The following is a 17580-nucleotide window of genomic DNA, read 5'->3' on the forward strand; positions in this document are numbered from 1 at the left end:
AAAATGGGAGGGAAAGGGGGGGGGGGCCGGGGGCATGGAGTCGTCCTCTCCGTCTCTCCGTCTCTCCTTTCTCGCTGTGACGTTAGCCACGCTGCTAGAATTCCATAAAAGTCTTCGACAAAGCAGGAAATGACTTCCAGGGTTTGGCATGTTGTTCTCTCTGGTCGCTGCCGTCACTGCTGGATTCCCCGCTGCCTGCTTCATCCACCTCCCCCTCTCTCTGTCAACCCTCCCCCTTTTACTCTGTTTTCACGCTCCTTTCTTACTCCCTTGTCATCCTTTTTATTTTTTTTTATTTTGGGCAGCTGTGTCATACTATCTGAAGCCATCCACTCCTCCAGCCACGTAGCACGGCTCAGCAATCAACAGAAAACATCAAAGTACATATTGTTCACTTTCTCATGGTTTCTGACCCAAGTTCATGGCTGCTAAAGGTTCCATAAATAGAACTGTGCAAACTAATTGGTCTAGTATGACTGTGATAGTTCATGTGGTTGTTTCCAGTGAGGGGCCTGCAGTTCTTGGCCGCCGTACCACCAGCCAGCCGCAGAGAACGTTCCCTGCGTGTCAGAGAAAATGTGTGTTTTGTATTTGCGATGACCTACATATTCACATCGCAACTGATTCTGCGAATGTCATCATCCCACATTCATTTAATTTTTGTTGGAGCAAATCGTGCAGGCAATTTGTGATTAACCTTAATGTTTAGTTTTCCCCTTTCAGAAGCACCTCTAACAAAACAGCAGTTATTGTTGTAATGTTCAGTTAGAAATTGCTTAGAAGTGACTTTAATGTTTCCTCTGAGTAATTTTGTTTTCAAGATCATACTCCAGTTTGTCAGCTATTTGAAATCAGTGTCCTTTTTGTGATGCCAAGTCGCTGTCTGCCGGAGGTCGTGGCGACCAGAGGGATGGCTTCGGTTTGACAATGAAGTGCAGGTTTCATTAGGAAACAGACGCGATTTAACACAGGATGCTGAACTTCCTCTGGGCTTTTTTTATACGCCTTCTCCCTTGTGCCTTTCTTGCATTCCCGCCTTCCTGCCCTCTCCGTGTCCCCTCACAGAAGGGAAAGATGGGTCTTCAGTTCTTGCAGAGTGAGATGAAGAGCTGAGATACCTTGGTCATATCTGTCCTGATGACGTGAGAGCTGCTCCAGCTACAGGTCACATCTTTCCATCCAATATCTCACAGCAGGACAGTGGACGATTCCTTTGATAGGTGGCTATAACCACTTTCCCTCTCCTCATATCATCTTGCCGTGACACACAGGTCAGAAATATCGCTGTGCGTAATGAGACTCATTGATTGGGACTGTGGGGCCGTGCTAAACGTCTGGCATTACGAAGTGAGAAATGGCCTGGCAGCGTAGCGTGTGTGATCATCCTGCTCTCTAATCTCTCTGACAGGAAGTAGTTAGGCTAAGTAGCGGTCCTGCCCAGGCCAGAGCTTTCCTGTTTTACTAGCAAGATGCTACAGTGATTGTGCTGTTCTGTAGTCAGCTCTCTAGTGTAGCCCATACATTTACCCCTAGCCTATATATTTACATACATACTCCATACATACCTACATTAATTATAGCAGCCCACGCAAACAAATGTGCCCCAGACTAAAAAGACTATTAGACTAGATTATTTCTTCCTTTCAATCTTGTGCTTGGCAGTGAAGACAGTGGATCGATTGACAATTCAGTCTGAAAGTTAGTCCCTACGATCAATGCTTGACTGATGCTTTAGTACCATGATAGAGAATTTAAAGAAGATGGTGTCAAGAAAAGAAACCAGCTGTGGTAGTGAATCTGTGCTATGTTACTGAGTTAATTACTTACACATTGTACAAGGAAAGGTTTCTGTTAAGACTGAGCAAAGCTTGACTTTGACAGCTGTTAGTTTTAGTGTACTCCCTCAATGCAGCATCATGTGGGAACAGTATCAGCTGCTTAACGTAGTAAGCGTTCTAGAAAATTGGTGGTACGTTTACAAATATCTATGTTAAAAGCATAGTATGTTCAATTTCCCATATTTGAAATATCTCCTTTTTTTCCTTTTCTAGTTTTTCTCGCTTTGTCCACTTTTATGGAAGGACAGCTGTGTTTGTTAAAGATGATTTAATTAGTTATGTTTGGCATCTTAAACATGCAGCGGAACAAACTTTCATTGCTCCTCTGGGAATCTGAAGCTTGTTGCTTTTTGTGCCTCTCACCTTCCTGTAGTGGCAGGCAGCACAGATGATCCAGTGGAAGGAAATGTTAGAGCAGCACATTGTTGTCGTAACACCATGCACCTGTATGCCAGTGGAGTAAACCGATATGGAGCTTTTGTCCAGGTTCTCAGCCCACATATCATTCATTTAAACCCGTCCCCACCAGTCTGTCTCTGTACTCCCTCTTTGACAGACCAAAGGGCCAAGAGAGGTGTTGGTTTTCATCACCAAGGGTTGATGCTTCATTAAAGCAGTTGTGACAGAACATACATTGTGTAAATAATTTCATTATAGCTCTGTCACTTCTAAAGTTTATACATGATTTACATGCAAGCTAATTTAAAGCCAGCACTGTTTCCCTCTCATTTGCTTCACAGCAGGAGCGTTTGTCTGAAAAATATCTCAAAATTGTGAAAATGATGTCTTCAGATTGCTTATTTTGTCTGACGAAGAAGGAAACAAAAACTAAATATACAGTGGACAGGACAACTTTGTATTTGTACTTGGAAGTGACTAACAGAATAGTCTGGTCATTTATTGATTAATAAGTCAGCTAATTGCTTCAGCACTGCTGTAGATTGTCCAAATAACTTCCTCAGGGTTTCTAAAGAAATGCAGCTAGAAGCTGGGGACCAGTTGAGCTTCCTGTTGAACTTACGGAGGCATCAGTGGGTTGACTTATCACAGTCCTAAGGGGACGTCTGGCAGGATGCATACATGGGATAGAGGGACAGATGGATATGGTCTATCTGCTCCATTGATCTTAGCCTCAGAGTTTCTTTGTAATGTCATTATTTCACCGGGTCCCTGAACACTTAATTGTATAAAGCTGTGTCAGGGTGGAGGGGGAGCACCCCCACTGTTTTGCTGTGTTTGGAAAATGACACAAATGGATACAAACTATCTGTCTCTAAGGAGGTTTCCTCTAATAGCCTTCCTGGCCTCTCCTAATGCATCAAAGCCAGCACTCTCTTCTTACTGTAACAGGCTGGATGCTCCTAAATTTCCGAAATAAGATTTCAGACTCCCTCCATGCTGGAAAAATATCCATATTGTCTATTTGGTATCGAGTATGGTTCTGCCTCCACCACTTCACCTGTAGACCTGTAGACCTTGCAAAGTGATGCACCCAAGCTTCGGTACTGTTTAATCTCAGATTGAAAGTCTGTGTGTTACTTGTATTGTTTAGGCTATAGATAAATGGCGTATTTTGTGAGTGTGTTTGTTGTTTGTGTTTTTCTAATCAGATAGCATCTTATTCTCTGAGAAATGGAAAATATCTAGATGTAGGGAAGTAGGAGTGGCAGTACAACACTATTGAATTGAATCAATATCTGTCACAATGTCCCCTGACTCCTTTTAGGCCAGTCATGACCCCAAAGGATCTCACCACTGACACAGGCCACAACCCCAATGAACCCTTTTTATTGCGTGTTTTCTGCAGCGTACACAGCTTTAATGGCGGTATTAAGTGTCTCTTTGTCTAAATGCTTTGTCAGGTAACGTTTGACTACTTGCCTTTTACCAGAATCGGGGTCTGCTGCGTATTGCATATTTAATGCCTGAGATAAATGGCCTGATTGATTGACTGTTGGCGAAAAGCAGGGCCGTTGTGTAATAACTGACCGAAATAGGCTCAGCTAACCTCGTTCAACTCAGGTTGTCGATGGAGAGCACTTGAGTTTTAATGGTATTGGTTAGTGAATACCCAAAGGACACAGCTGGAACAGATCAAAATATTAGTCAATGATTTCATCTTTATGGGTGTCAGAGCCAGGCAAAAGTATGGGTTGCCAGTATTACTCCCTCTTGGCCGTGTACTTGATTGGACAGATGCATTATGACTTCTGGATTTAGCTTGTTATCTTTTGAGCATTCGTCATAAGCCCAAAAACAAGTTTGTCTGCTGTGACTTCTGTCTCTAACGTATAGTGATTCTGACTACTTGACACTGCTTTGTTTCTAGAATGAGCCAAGGTATTGTTGAAGCGACTGTATCACTTAAATCTTGCACTATAATGTCGTGTGACTCACTATCGCATGTCTGCCATACAGATATCGTCATCACCTGTCTCTGTTGAACTTGTGTACATGTTGGCTATCTGATGTTAATGCTATCTAGCATGACTGTGCACGCAAGCGAGTGCCTAAAGGCCATTTACAGTAGATCTAATTTAAGGACAGTACAGTTGCTTCCTGTATGCTTGCTTGTCAATACCGACCTTCACCCCGCTTTAGACGGGGGAATATATTTAGAAAGAGAGGGGCTTTCATGTTGTAGAGGGGGATCAACTCTGTGTGTGTCAGAGAGAATAAGACGGACAAACCTGCAGCCCCATGTTGTTGTGTATGAAAACAAGTGGTTGCCTCGCACCACTTCCCCTGCAGCGTCAGCCACGAGTCACCAAGGAAACGGCATGATCCGCCTCACCCAGCTGTAATGTTTTTATCAGCTGATGGCTGAAAATGACAAAGCCTTGCACTTGGTGGCCTTGGTTATCACTGATGGCTAACAGCTTGACTCCCAACAGCTCATGAAAAACATTTTCAGATAAAAGGCTAACTGTGCAGACGCAGTAAAAAGTCCTGATTTGTGAGTGGGTCTGCTCTTAAATCACCTTCATCAAAGATGCTAGAGATGAGCCTGGATTTTGCTTTAGGCGACAGCTGACTGTCATTGCTTTGCTGATTAGGTTGAAGCCTAAAATAAAGAGTAAACATGAGTCATTGAGTGCACATGCAACAGCAAGGATTTTGTTCCTTTGAGACCCAAAGGCCAGTGTCACATCTAGAAGAGAAAAAAAAAAGAATTTCAACATAGGGATTAATAAAGTATATTTTCTTCTAGAGCTATAACGATTTGTCAATTAATCAACTAGTCAACAACCCAAAACAAATTTTAGAAGTAAAATGCCGAACATTTGACAGTCCTGTGCTGCTTTTCTTAGTCTTATGTTATAGTCAGTAGAAATCTTTGGATTTTGGACTATCAGTCAAACAAAATAGGAATTTTGATGATTTGACCTTGGGCTTTAGAAAACTCTGGACACTTTTCACTGTTTTCTGGCATTTTATGGACAAAATGATAAATCGATTAATTAAGAATGAAAATAGTCGTTATTTACAGACCTAGTCAGATCATGGCAGGACTACAGGGTGATCAAATCTCAGAATTTAGAATGTAGATATCCTTTTTTGATGGAAAGTGACGTTTACAGAACCTATAATGCACACAGCAGAGAGTGACACATGCACAAATGTGTGCTAACAACATGTGGATGCATATTCGACTGCTGAAATCTCTACTGTCTGTTTTTCCCTCCATAACATAAAAGCACATTTTCAATTTTATGCAGGAGAAAGAATTGGAGTTACTATTAGTATTTTCGGCCGGTAGACTTTAATTTTGACTTTCCACCTCCTTACGCTTGCTTTGGCTTGCTCTGTCTCATATTAATGTGTTCCCAGCAAGAGATCCTCCCTCGTCCTCTGCTCATCCTCCTCATCTCTCCTTTTCATGCCCTCTCTCATTCCTCATCCTCTCCTCGTAGTCCCCTCCCCTCCCCCTCACAGACAGGCCTCCATAAACATTGCAGCCTCCTAATGTAAACAGTACAGTTACTCGAACTAGGAGGGGAGGGATGGAGAGAGCATAGAGGAGTGATGGGGAGGAGAGGAAAGGAGGGACAATTCATTTTCCTGTACTATCTAAATGAAAGCCTTGCAAACTGGGTACTTTTGTGCCTACTATACAATATTGTCAACACAATTTCACTGTGTGCACTTTGCTTTTTTTGCTTAATTGTCTTAAATGTCTTTTTAAAGCAGTATTTCTCACTGTGGTATCTGGGGCACAAAGCAGAGGAAAGGAAGTGGTCTTGGTCAGGAGCTGTGGTGGTGAATGAAAATAACTCAGTTTGACAGAATTTATGGATTAATTTAGCTTGTTAAAGCACACGCGCGCAAACACGCAGAGCTAATGTAGTTAATGGATGGATAAGAACACCCTCCCTCCGACAAATCCCCAAACCTGTGCACACAATCTCTGTATCATCTTTCACATCCTGCAGAGGTCATAAAACATGGTTTTCCCATTCTGTTTCGCCTCCCCTTGTCTTTCAAGCCCTCCTTGTGCACACACATATCACTCTACTGAGGGTCTGTGGGTCCACATTTAATGCACCCAATTACTTAGGCCCCCGCTCCTCTGGCTGCTGCATTACGTCAGACTTGGCAGGCTGTATTTTTAGCTTGGAGATGCCATTGGCCCTCTCTCCCTCCCTCTGTGTGTATTGAGTTACCACCTTGTTGCTGAAAGAACCCAATGGACGCCTACCCGAGCTGCCCTCGTCCAATCACAACACATTGAACCACTGCGTAACGACGCAAGCAGGAGGAAAGACTATGTCCATTACGGTTTTGGCATTTGGTGGTGACAAGGAAACTGTGGAGCAGGGGCCATTGAGAGCGTGTTGAAGGTAACGGGGACCAGCCAAGACATGCATTCATGCCACGCCACAGACTGTATGGTGGTCACACATGCTGAGTGTGAGGACGTTTCTATAGAAAATGGTCTGTGGTGAAGACCCGAGTGCCAAATGTTAATGCTAGCTGTTCTGCATTTCTCCCAGACACCAGAAATTACAAGGTTGTAAGAGGAAAAACTGTGAGCAGAGTTATGAAAATACATTTAGGTCTATTTTCAATTTTCCTCTCCTTGCTCCCTCTCATTATTTCATCCTTTTAATAGCTGCAGTACACTTAAGGGAGCAATGAAGTTGCGTTCTGCACAGCTGAGCCATCAGAATGGAGCGATGACAGCTAGGCCCCATGCTGTTAAAGAAACTCACACAGGGTCTCAGAAAGAAAGCTTGGAATGTTTTCACTCAAGTACCAAGTGTTTCCCCCCGGAGTAAACAGTATAAAAACCCAACAGCTTGACAAACAACTCCCCCCCCACCAAATCAATTCACACAGTCCCAGGCCTTCACAATGACATCTGCATTGAGATGCCGGTGGCCACTCTTCTTCTCAAACGTTCCTCGCCATCTTAATCACCAGTTTAATCTCTTCCTCATTCCAGTTTGCTTTACTCACATCACAGCAGCCTTGTTTCCTGGTTCTAAGCAGCCATTCTGTTGTTTCACCTACTCACTTGCTAATCCCAATCATTCAGCTTTTAGACGGGATCAGCAGGAGAGTGTCAACAATGCATATGGGTGCCCCTATGTAAAGTTAAGGTCAGGGGAAACAATAGCAGCACGCAGAAACAGAAGGCCACTCAAGTTTTAGGTTACCATGGCACCAAGCTGTTTGACATATGGAGGAGGTCAGCGTAGGGCAGCATTCAAGATCGTTCCCCAGTCAAAAATGGTTAGCATGTTTCTTTCAGAATGAATAGAAGCAGTGTGCGTGCGTTAATGATGGATTATGATGAATCCAAATCATCATGTCGATGTGTGTCTGTGATCTGCTGTTTGCGTTCCATGTATCAGAAAGTAATTGGAGTCCATTATGGCTTGAGTTTGTCCATTAGTGGCTGTGTCCTTCCTCATGTAATAAGTAGATGCAATGTGTTGGTGCCACATTTAGATAATGTGCTACCAGCCTTGAATACAAAGTAGATGTGTTTCTTAATGAGGGTCGAAATGCAGCTCTTGCCTCTTTTTAACCTTGGGAATACAGAGATTTCTGGACCCACTGTAAATGGAATATTTTCAGGTTTTAGATTGTTGGCTGGTTGGAACTTGTGATGGACTTATTTCACTATTTTCTGTTTTTCCATTCTATATAGACTAACTGTTAAATAGATAGTTGCAGCCTATAGTAAAGGGCTATGGTAGTTGAAGTATTATTGGGAGATAAGGTAAGAGTTGGCACATGTAAACAACCACCTATATTGCATACATGCTCAATATATAATACACAATATGTATACTATTCTTCTACTATTCTAAATGTAGCCAATTTATTTTAAGCTTTTTAGTTTTTTATGATGCTGCAGAACACATTTTATTCCATCAGTATGCCTTTAAACACTCTTTGCTGCCACAGCAGTACATAAGTTGAAACAGTTCAGATCGACTGCTTTGTTTAAAGGATGACTGAGCAAACGTCTGTGTCTGGACACAGTGACTCTGAGAGGAGAGAGAGCCCCGGAGTGAGACAGAGGATAGGCTGGAGAAGCAATGATGGGGTATGTGGGTGGAGGAAATGAGACACCGCTTTGGGAAGTGCCTTCCTGGACTAATGCCGGAGTAATGACATCACTACTCAGGGGGAACATCTCAAAGTATAATAGGCTAAAAAGTGAGACATATTCACTCCAGCTTAACTATCATTCACTGCTAAGGCTTTTACACTTGAACATAAAGTAACAGATGCACAGTACGGGCTAAATAAACAGTCAGTGGGTATTTGTAACTCTAGAATGTGAAGAAGAGTGAAGTCAGTGAGCTAGTTGGCCGGCTATTCATTTTGACCTGCTTAACATTCTTATCTATTTTCTGAATGTATCCCATTAAGGTGATAAATAGATAAGAAATGGATGCAAAGGGGCTGTTGCACTTTGTTTGAATGTATTTTACTTTCGCTTTGAAGTGATTTGCGGCTCTTACACAACTTGAGCTCATAACAGTGCTCCTCGTACATTAACCAGAGCTAGGTGATCTGCACAAACAGCTGCTTTGAGTTCCATTAAGTCCCTGCGGTTTTCACCTTCCCCTTCAAGTCAGACACACACACCATGAGACCACTGGTCCGTCCCCATTGTGCTGAGCCCCTGCGTAGCGAAAGCCTGGGAGCTATGTGGGGTTTTAGGTGGCTTGTGTCTGCTTTAGAGGATCACGGTGTGACTTTGGAACAAAGAGGGAGGTATGAACCTGATCTCCTCGCAGTGTCCCACAAACAACCACATCTTTCACACACTCAGTCCTCTCCTCCCTCTCACTTTGACTTCACCGCCCCGTGCAAACCTTTTCTGTGCCCCCCTCGCATCCCAAATGTGACTCTCTGCCCTGGAGGGACACATTTGGTGATCTCAGGTCAGTACAGTGTGATGGATACAGACTGAGCACTCTAGTTACGCTTTCCTTTTGCCATCAAAAACACAAGCAAGGAGAATGCAAGTTTAAAATACTACTTCTTAATCTCTTTTGCATCTTTACCGTTACTGTTGAAACTCATCCATTCTCCTCTTTTCTTCCCCTCCGTAGATGTGAAGAAGGACTGGTCAGACCATGCTTTGTGGTGGGAGAAGAAGAAGACATGGCTGCTGAAAACCCACTGGACGTTGGACAAGTACGGCATCCAAGCCGACGCCAGGCTGCTTTTCACGCCGCAGCACAAGCTGCTTCGCCTCCAGCTGCCCAACATGAAGCACATGAAGGTCAAGGTCAACTTCTCGGACCGCGTCTTCAAGGCTGTGTCCGACATCTGCAAAACTTTCAGTAAGTGGAACAAATGACTCATTTAGAGGACAGCAGGGAGAGCAGCTTTCATGATTTTTAGTCGAGATGTGGAAAACAGTCATGAAGCAAATGTCAGATGAGGTGTGACTGATGGCAAAGCGTTTTGGGAATGAGCGTAGAATAGTGGTCCAGTCTGCTTGGGCCTCGTGAAGGTGCCCACCCTGCTCGACCAAAAACTATTCCCTAACTATTTTTGGAAAGGTTCTGGACGTGTTCTCATCAAACTTAGTTAATCATGTCCTTCCTCTCACTTTGTTTTCATCCCTGGCAATTTTTTGTGTTTATTAAACATACTCTGAGCTCTGCATGCTGGAGTCACGTCCCCCTGGCTGGTCTGGAGTCGTGTCCTTGGAACCTGGGCTCCATCGGTCTCACAGTAATGTTTAGTAAACAGAGATTATCAATCTGTACAACACAGGCACACACCAAGTACACATTCATGTACATGTAAATAACTCATACTGTTGCTCACTGTCTTACTAAGATCATATCCAAATTGAACTCTCCTCCCATGGTTTAAGTAGTACCCAAGGGTCACACTATTGATATCTTCCATCACTGGCACCACCCTGTGATAGACGTGTCAGAGGTCACACACTGGACCCCAGTGACCTCTAACCTGCTAACGCCCACTTTTCCTTGGCTCAGCCCTCGCCCCTTGCCCCTACCTCTTAGTCACTGTCTCCAGTAGGGTTTGCAGGTTTGGAGAACCCCCACCAATATAAATCCTTCCACCAGGCAGGGCCATGGCACACCTGTCGTGTTTGTGTCACTGGACTGTGTTCAGCACACTGGATCAGGGGCTCCAGTGGCAGCTCCCCTGTTTGTATTGGCCTCTACAGGTAGCACTGAACCTTGTTTTTACTTTGGCAGGAATTTCCCTTTTTTAATTATATTTTTTAAGAAGGTTACAGGGTCTGCAGAGCAGTTCTATGAAATGAAGAGAACAAATGGCACATTTTATTTAGTGTAAATATACAAAGGGGCTGTTTTTGAAAGCAGAGGCAGGGGGAGGGGGGGGGGGGGGGGGGGGAACAGGACTGTAGGCCGTTCTCTTGGCCCAGGCCTAGTTAGGAATGTGTCTGCTGCTTCTGTAATAAATCTATTTCAGTTTCACAGAAATTCAGAACAAATTGCTTTTGGCTGACATTGCGCGTGCTAGGATTTTGCAAGATGTTGTACAGTGGCTGGAAAGGGCCCCTCAATGTGACATCCTTGTATTTGTGTATGTGCATTGCTGCTTGCAAAAAGCAGAACCTATGATGAGGACAGTTGATTCTTAACTGTAACTATGGGTATGACAGCCGACTTAGCTGACTTACAGCTGGTCTTGCCTGGGAGCTCTTCATTTTTTGTTATCTGGGCAACTTTGAATTTTACAATTTCCTGTGCATATTTTCTGCTGACTCCCTGTGAGCTGCACGGCATAGAGAATCTGAGAGGAGAGGACAGGAAGAGACGAGGCCTGTCCAACTGGCCTTCGCTCCAGACAGCAGCAACCGAGGGAGACAAGAAATATTGGAACATAGAAACAGATTAGACAAAGTCAGTGGAGATTTTCAATGGTCTCCAGTTCTTTTTCTCATCCTAATTTACTTGGAGGGTATTTTTTGCTCTGCTGCGTCCGGTCAGTTGGTCACACAGAAGCTATTTCCTGTTCCAAAACAAGTTTTGAGTTCAGTCCTGTAGTGTAGTATTTGGCAGTTTTTTTCCAACCCCTTCATAGTTTATTTTTCTTATTACACTCTACAGTTCAAGACGGATATTATGTTGTGATATGAATGTTATTTTGTATTATTACCATACAGAAGGTTCTTACCTCACTTTGTATTTTATCTGCTTTTCAGTCTCTTTAGCACAGCTCGAACTCGGACAGTGAGCGTCCCACACAGTGGAAAAAGCATACAAAATCAACATAACACTCCAACTTAAAAGTATAAAACCAATTATCACCGCTGTACTTCTCCCATGTCCATGGCAGCTGTGTCCTGACACAGACGCAGTCCATCTGGGCTGGCTGGGAACTGAGAGGACTCAGCAAAAGGTTGATGTACTGTAATACGTGAAAATCACTCAGTTCCACTCCTGTTTTGACCTCTGATTCCATTTGGCAGCCTTTACATCCTGTACTGCACTGCTCACTTGATGATGAAGCAGAGCCATTAGGGATTTTCCACTTTTTGTTGCAAGATAACGTTTTTAAACTCTTATCAACAATTCTGAGAATTCTCAGAACTCATGTTTGTGTATTGTTTAGGGAGGTCACAGTACCAAAAATGTAGTAGTTGATACCTATACCAGTGAAATCCCACGATTCTCAATACCAATTTGATACCACAGTAAAAATCTCCCAGTCAAGTTTTGTTTGCCCCCGATCAGCATTCAATATCTGGTGATACAGAGTCCTGATCCAATACTTATTTTCCTTATTTATACAGGTGAATAGCTCTGCATCGCATTAAGAAAAGTAAATCCCGGCAACAAGCTGTTCCTTAGCCTAACAAACTCTCTCTAATCTTTTTTTAGTCTTGTAGCTGTCCAGAGGGAGTTTCTCTCCCTTTTTGAAAGTGTCTGAGTTTGTTACTTCAGTGCAGCCTCGGCCAATCTCAGTTAGCTGAATGAACTCTATTCTGCTGAGTGTTTATTTTCCTCGTCTGTACATCTTTTGCGCAGATCACACACAGCGACAGAGACAGAGACACAGTTTTGACGATGGAGTACTGTGCATGAAATTTTCATGAGTAAATCCCCTGTTGCCGTCTTCAACATGTCTTGTTCATCTTCTTCCTGTGGTATTTAACAGCCGTCTACAGTATTCGTAGGTGTATATGCTGCGAGTCTGGAAGAATTACTTCCTCGGTACTGTCGAAAAACGAGTGCCGTTAGGTTGTCAGGATTTTGGTATCGAAGTATCAGTTCTCGTGACCCTGGTTCTGTTTGAAGTGTTCATTGTGTTTTGGTGCCAGCTGAAACTGTATAGATACGCTGTAGGACAAATTATTTTAATTAGCAATTAAGCTACTGATTGTTTTTTCAAAAGATGTAAGAAAATGGTAGTAAATGCTTGTAAAAACTTGCTGGAACTGAAGCTCAAACCTTTTTAAATGTCTTGTTTTGTCCAAACAACAGTTGAAAATCCAAAGATATTCAGTTCAGTAAACAGAGAAAAGCACCAAATCCTTAAATTTTAGAAGGTCTAACCAACAATATCTGGTAATAGATTATCAAAATTGTTACTTTTGACCACTTATCAATTAATCGACTAATCGTTTCAGCTATAAAAAGCTGTTTGAAATCCAAAAAGTTACGTCTTTAGTTAGGAAAAAATTAATGGCACTGAAATGGTTCCTCAGGCTTCATTTGTCAAGTGAAGAGTCACAGTCAGACATGAGCTTGTCCCGTCTAGACAACCCGGACTCACTTCCAACACATTAAACACACACGTACACCTCCTCCCTCTGACAGGAGACCGTTTTACTCTTCCTGTGAACCAGCACACAAACCGTATTCTTCACAACTGACTAACACATGACTGTGGACCTGGGAGTCTGAGGTGGTACAAACATGTGGCTGCTTCTCTCAGCAAAGCACCACTTCAGGGTAACAAGAGTCAGGCTGCCCCACTTAAGCGCTGTGGGGTTTTTTTTTTTAGTCAGCACTCCTTTGCTACCATGTGTGGGAAAACTGAGACACAATAGAAGCAGCAACAATACTGTAACTTGTGGCATTCGTCAGCACTTCTCCAAAACGTTACAATGAGTCGAATTACTTGAGAAATGGAGGATGTCAGTATCACAGGACATAAAGAGCACAGGTGGATGAGTTTGAAGGACGTTGACAGTTGAGAAGGCATATTGCAGTGAAGTGTCAGAGCGTTTTGTCTTCCAGAAACCTCTTTAGATATGTGTGGGACTGTTGCTTCATCGTTTTGGTCCAGCAGATTTATGGCCCATCAACCTGTGGTCTGCTCGACTGGCCCTGGTGTTGTCATAACATAGGACTAGTGCAGTTTGGCTTTACCTCCAGCTTCTAAATTTAAAGAAGTGCATTATTATCCTTTTTTGAGTGGCCTTTTAGCATCTTTTTAGCCTCCTGTCTAATAGATGAAGAGGACCTCTGACACTCTTACCTTGCTGCTGATGTCAGTTAATGTAATTTTCCCTTCAAGTTAGAGTGAGATGGTAGTGAGTCATAGCATCATTCAATTAACTCTATAAATGCCACAAATCTAACTTTACTGTTCTTGTCATTGGATAAATTCTTCTAAAACACCACGTAGATTAGGAGTTCCATAGCCCAATGAGAACCTCTTCACAACATTGAGAAGAATGCAGGGGGGAAACAGAAGGTGATATCACTCCTTTCTTTTTTTTCGTCCATGTAGGGTCTTAAATTGTTTGTACGGTAAACTTTAGTGCGGTAAAATTAGACTGTGACGGTGTTTGTGATTCTTCTGCGGCTGGCCTTACTCACTGCAGTGAATCATGTGTTCCAAGGAGTAGATCTTGCAAGCCCAGCTGGCTTTCGGTCAACCCCTCTCCTCTGGCTCCAGGCATGGTTACTGACACATGTCTGCAGCGTGGAGGATTGGGCTCTTATTGTCTAAGGTGTCATTTCTTCTAATGGAAATCAACCAGCAGTCTAACCATCACTCACCCTTCCTCCTCCTTTTCTCGACTGGCCACAAGTATGTGGTGAGTGTAGGAGCAGTCTTTCCCACCAGATCATGATTCTTAAATTATCACTATAAACATACAATTCAACACTCAACTATGTCAGCAGAAATTGACTTGTCTTGCCTGCCGGTCTGAAAAATTCTAGTGGAGTGTTTTTTTGTTTTTTTTTGTTTGTTTTCTCTGTAGCCTGATTTGGTCATCTTGATCTCTGTTTTTTGATAGTATTCATACTTCAGCAGACCTGAAATTGCGATCATATCTAATTCACCTCCACTGCCTTTATGGGAGTGATGAAAAACACGTAGCTGTCCATTTATTTTCCCGCACACCCAATTTCCAACTTCTCTTGTTATCCAGGCACAGAGGGGCCTAAAATATTCCTTTTACAGGAGCTTTTGTATCTTCATTCTCTCCTCTGATAATGGATTCCAATGGCAACATGTCACAGAAAATAGATTTTTACCACACTGAGTAATGGTTTTATTGCCAAAATCTTTTGCTTTTGAGCCACACTTTAGATCTATGCATCTCAGAACAGGTCCTGCTTATAGATAAATTCCTTAGTGAAAATATATCAGCATGAACACTGAAAGTGACATCGTAGTAAAATGCCACATGGCTCTGCAGTGCCTCACCAAGAGGGTCTTACCAAGTACACACAGTTTGATGCACACTTAACTGTGTATATTGGCCTCCTCGCACAACTCTGTGGGGCTAAATCTCGGCAGCACGCCTGCAACTCACATGGCTGTATAAGGGCACAGGGATTGTGCTTCCCCGCTGCAGCAGAGCGAGAACGAAGGAGGAGGGAGGCAGAGAGGCAGAGAGAGAGAGGGTTAGCTCGCATCTGGTAGTTCTTAAAACTTCTGGAATGCTTTTGCTATAGTTACACAAACCAAACAAGCTTACTTACCAAGCCAAGACGTTCTCTCTCTCCCCTTCTGCTCGTGCTTTCATCAACACCCTCCGCAACCTCTTCAATCAGTCTGCAACACCTTTCCAATCCTTCATCTTTGAAAAATTAAGACGGATATATTTCAGTCGATATGAGAAAATGAACATTTTTACAGCGGTCCTGCACAAAAAAAACAAAAACTAAGAAAAAATAATGAAATGAGGCTCTAAAAAATATCGTTGAATTCATTTATATGGAATTTTTAGAAAACTATATCCAGCTGAGGATCCAGATGTGCATGCTTCTAGACTAGCACCATCTATTCTAGTCCTGACACATTCTGGCTGTCTCACTCCTGCATCAGAACCATCCCATATTAAAACATCATTGCAGTGCTGAATGATGGTTCCCTGGCCTCCAAGCCTGAGGGGAGGGAAACGAGGGGAGAGAGGCTGCTCTGTTTTAGTCATTATACTCATTGTGGTGTCTTACTGTCTGATTGGGATCTTGCACACAGCAAGATAGTACCTCAGTATCTTCAAGGATGACTTTTTGGTGTTTTTGTAGAAGCTGTGCTGTCCTATTACTCGCCAACAGCAACTGAATACTGTTTTTTATGTGTGTGTGTGTGTGTGAGAGGAAAAGTTGGAGGACAGAGGGTAAGAAGGAGATAGAGGTTGTGTCTCCCCTGTCTCAGTTGGGGATTACAGTTAAAGCAAGATTTGTTGGGGCCCTGAGAAAAGGGATTTGAAATTTTCCACCCCTCGTGTGCACAGCTGTCTACAATTCTTACCCATCTCCTCTGTCCCTTTGCTTTCTCTTACTCCTCATCCCCCTTTCTCGACTTTTTTTAAATTTAAGTTGCCTTAATGTCACTGTATTCACCTACATTACAGGTTCTACCCATTGTCTGTGTGCTTTGCAAGAGGCCGTGTGGTTTATTTGAAGCCTGTAGTTGAAACAACAAAAATTACTTTGTTTTTAGTGACTTACTGACTTGTTGTGAGGCAAGCTTATGTTTATGTGGCGTCAAATTTACTGTCTTGCTCCCTCTCCCTCCAGATATTCGCCACCCAGAGGAGCTATCTCTACTGCGTAAGCCCCGTGATCCCAAGAAGAAGAAGAAAAAGTTGGAGGAGGCAGAGGAGGATGATCTGGAGCTGGAGGGTCCGCTGTTAACCCCTGGATCAGGTGAGCTAATGCATAGCAACTCCTAAATGTAGGGAAAGCACTTGCGGCTCCAGAACACTGGTTACAGTGTTTGCTCAAAAAATCTGCTATATTTATGACAGGAAGCAATAATATTCTTCTTGGAAAAAAAAAAAAAAAGAGAGACGTGTAAGTTTTGCTCTTCACATGTCGTCTTCACACGAGGATCCGTCTGTGCATTCAGTTTTTTTTTTTTAGGTTCAAGATCTACTTTGAAGTAATTATGGAGCATTGGGTTTTGTTTTTGTATTTCATTGTGAAAAGTAATAATCTTGTTTCCTTCAAGCAGCAGGTTGAATAGCAGGTTTCACTGGCTACTATGGAGTGTCTTCCATTCTTTTTTGTGTCTGATTGCGCTTGTGGTTCAGAAACCCACTAGGATAACTTCAGATTGCTGCACCCTGCTTCTAGTGACCAAATATGAATGTGTGAGTTTGAGGCCTGCATGGGATCTACAGCCCCGGCTCTCGATTCCTTGGCAGGGAGGACGAAGAATGGTTGGGATTCCACACATAGTTGGTCACGCTGCCATTTTAAACCCAAACCAGGCTACACGACTGCAGTTATATTGGCCCTCCTCCCTCCTTCACCAGGGATGGGAGAGTTACAACCATGTGAGCAGGGAGGAGCAGAACAGGCTGCGCTGCTGTCAGAGAGTTAGCATTAAGCAAAACTGCTAACGCTATGAGACAGGGTGAATGGGACTCTTTGTGTGGTTTGAGTCTGTTCTGCCCAGCCTCTGGTCAGTCCCCTGGCTCCTTAGACTCTGCTCAGCATCCACATATACACTCTCATTTAAGTGGAAGAGGTTGAACAATCATTGTGAGCTTGGTGAACAATCACAATTCCCGCAGTCAAGAAAAACTAACTCTGCTGAAACTACCAGCAGCATATGTGTCTACAGTATTTTACCATATATTGAAATAAAATCAGTCATGGAAAATGCAAAAAGCAGCAGCTTTCCATTTTCATGAGCACATGATGATGGTCACACCCAAAGTTGCATCATTTCATTTCAGGGGTTGTGCTGCATTACGATATATTTTGTTTTCAGTGGGTGCAGAGAAACTTTTCAGAGTTTCAGGAATGTGCAGAATCTGTTTACTGTCACCACTGTCCCTGTGTGTGTG

The 17580-nt window shown here is 43.1% G+C and overlaps 1 protein-coding gene across 4 annotated transcripts in view; it reads left to right on the forward strand.

Moving 5' to 3' along the window:
- The window catches only part of fermt2 (fermitin family member 2), a 40602-nt gene that overhangs the window by 5505 nt on the left and 17517 nt on the right, over nt 1–17580 (forward strand). For all 4 annotated transcript variants that reach the window (XM_035673529.1, XM_035673531.1, XM_035673532.1 and 1 more), the window contains exons 3-4: nt 9416–9649; nt 16304–16432. In XM_035673529.1, coding sequence (XP_035529422.1) covers nt 9416–9649; nt 16304–16432 — 363 coding nt within the window. The remainder of the gene's footprint in view (nt 1–9415; nt 9650–16303; nt 16433–17580) is intronic.

This window comes from Morone saxatilis, unplaced genomic scaffold (assembly GCF_004916995.1).
Source record: "Morone saxatilis isolate NCDOM2014 unplaced genomic scaffold, NCSU_SB_2.0 Contig3, whole genome shotgun sequence".
In the NCBI taxonomy this organism is placed as follows: domain Eukaryota; kingdom Metazoa; phylum Chordata; class Actinopteri; family Moronidae; genus Morone; species Morone saxatilis.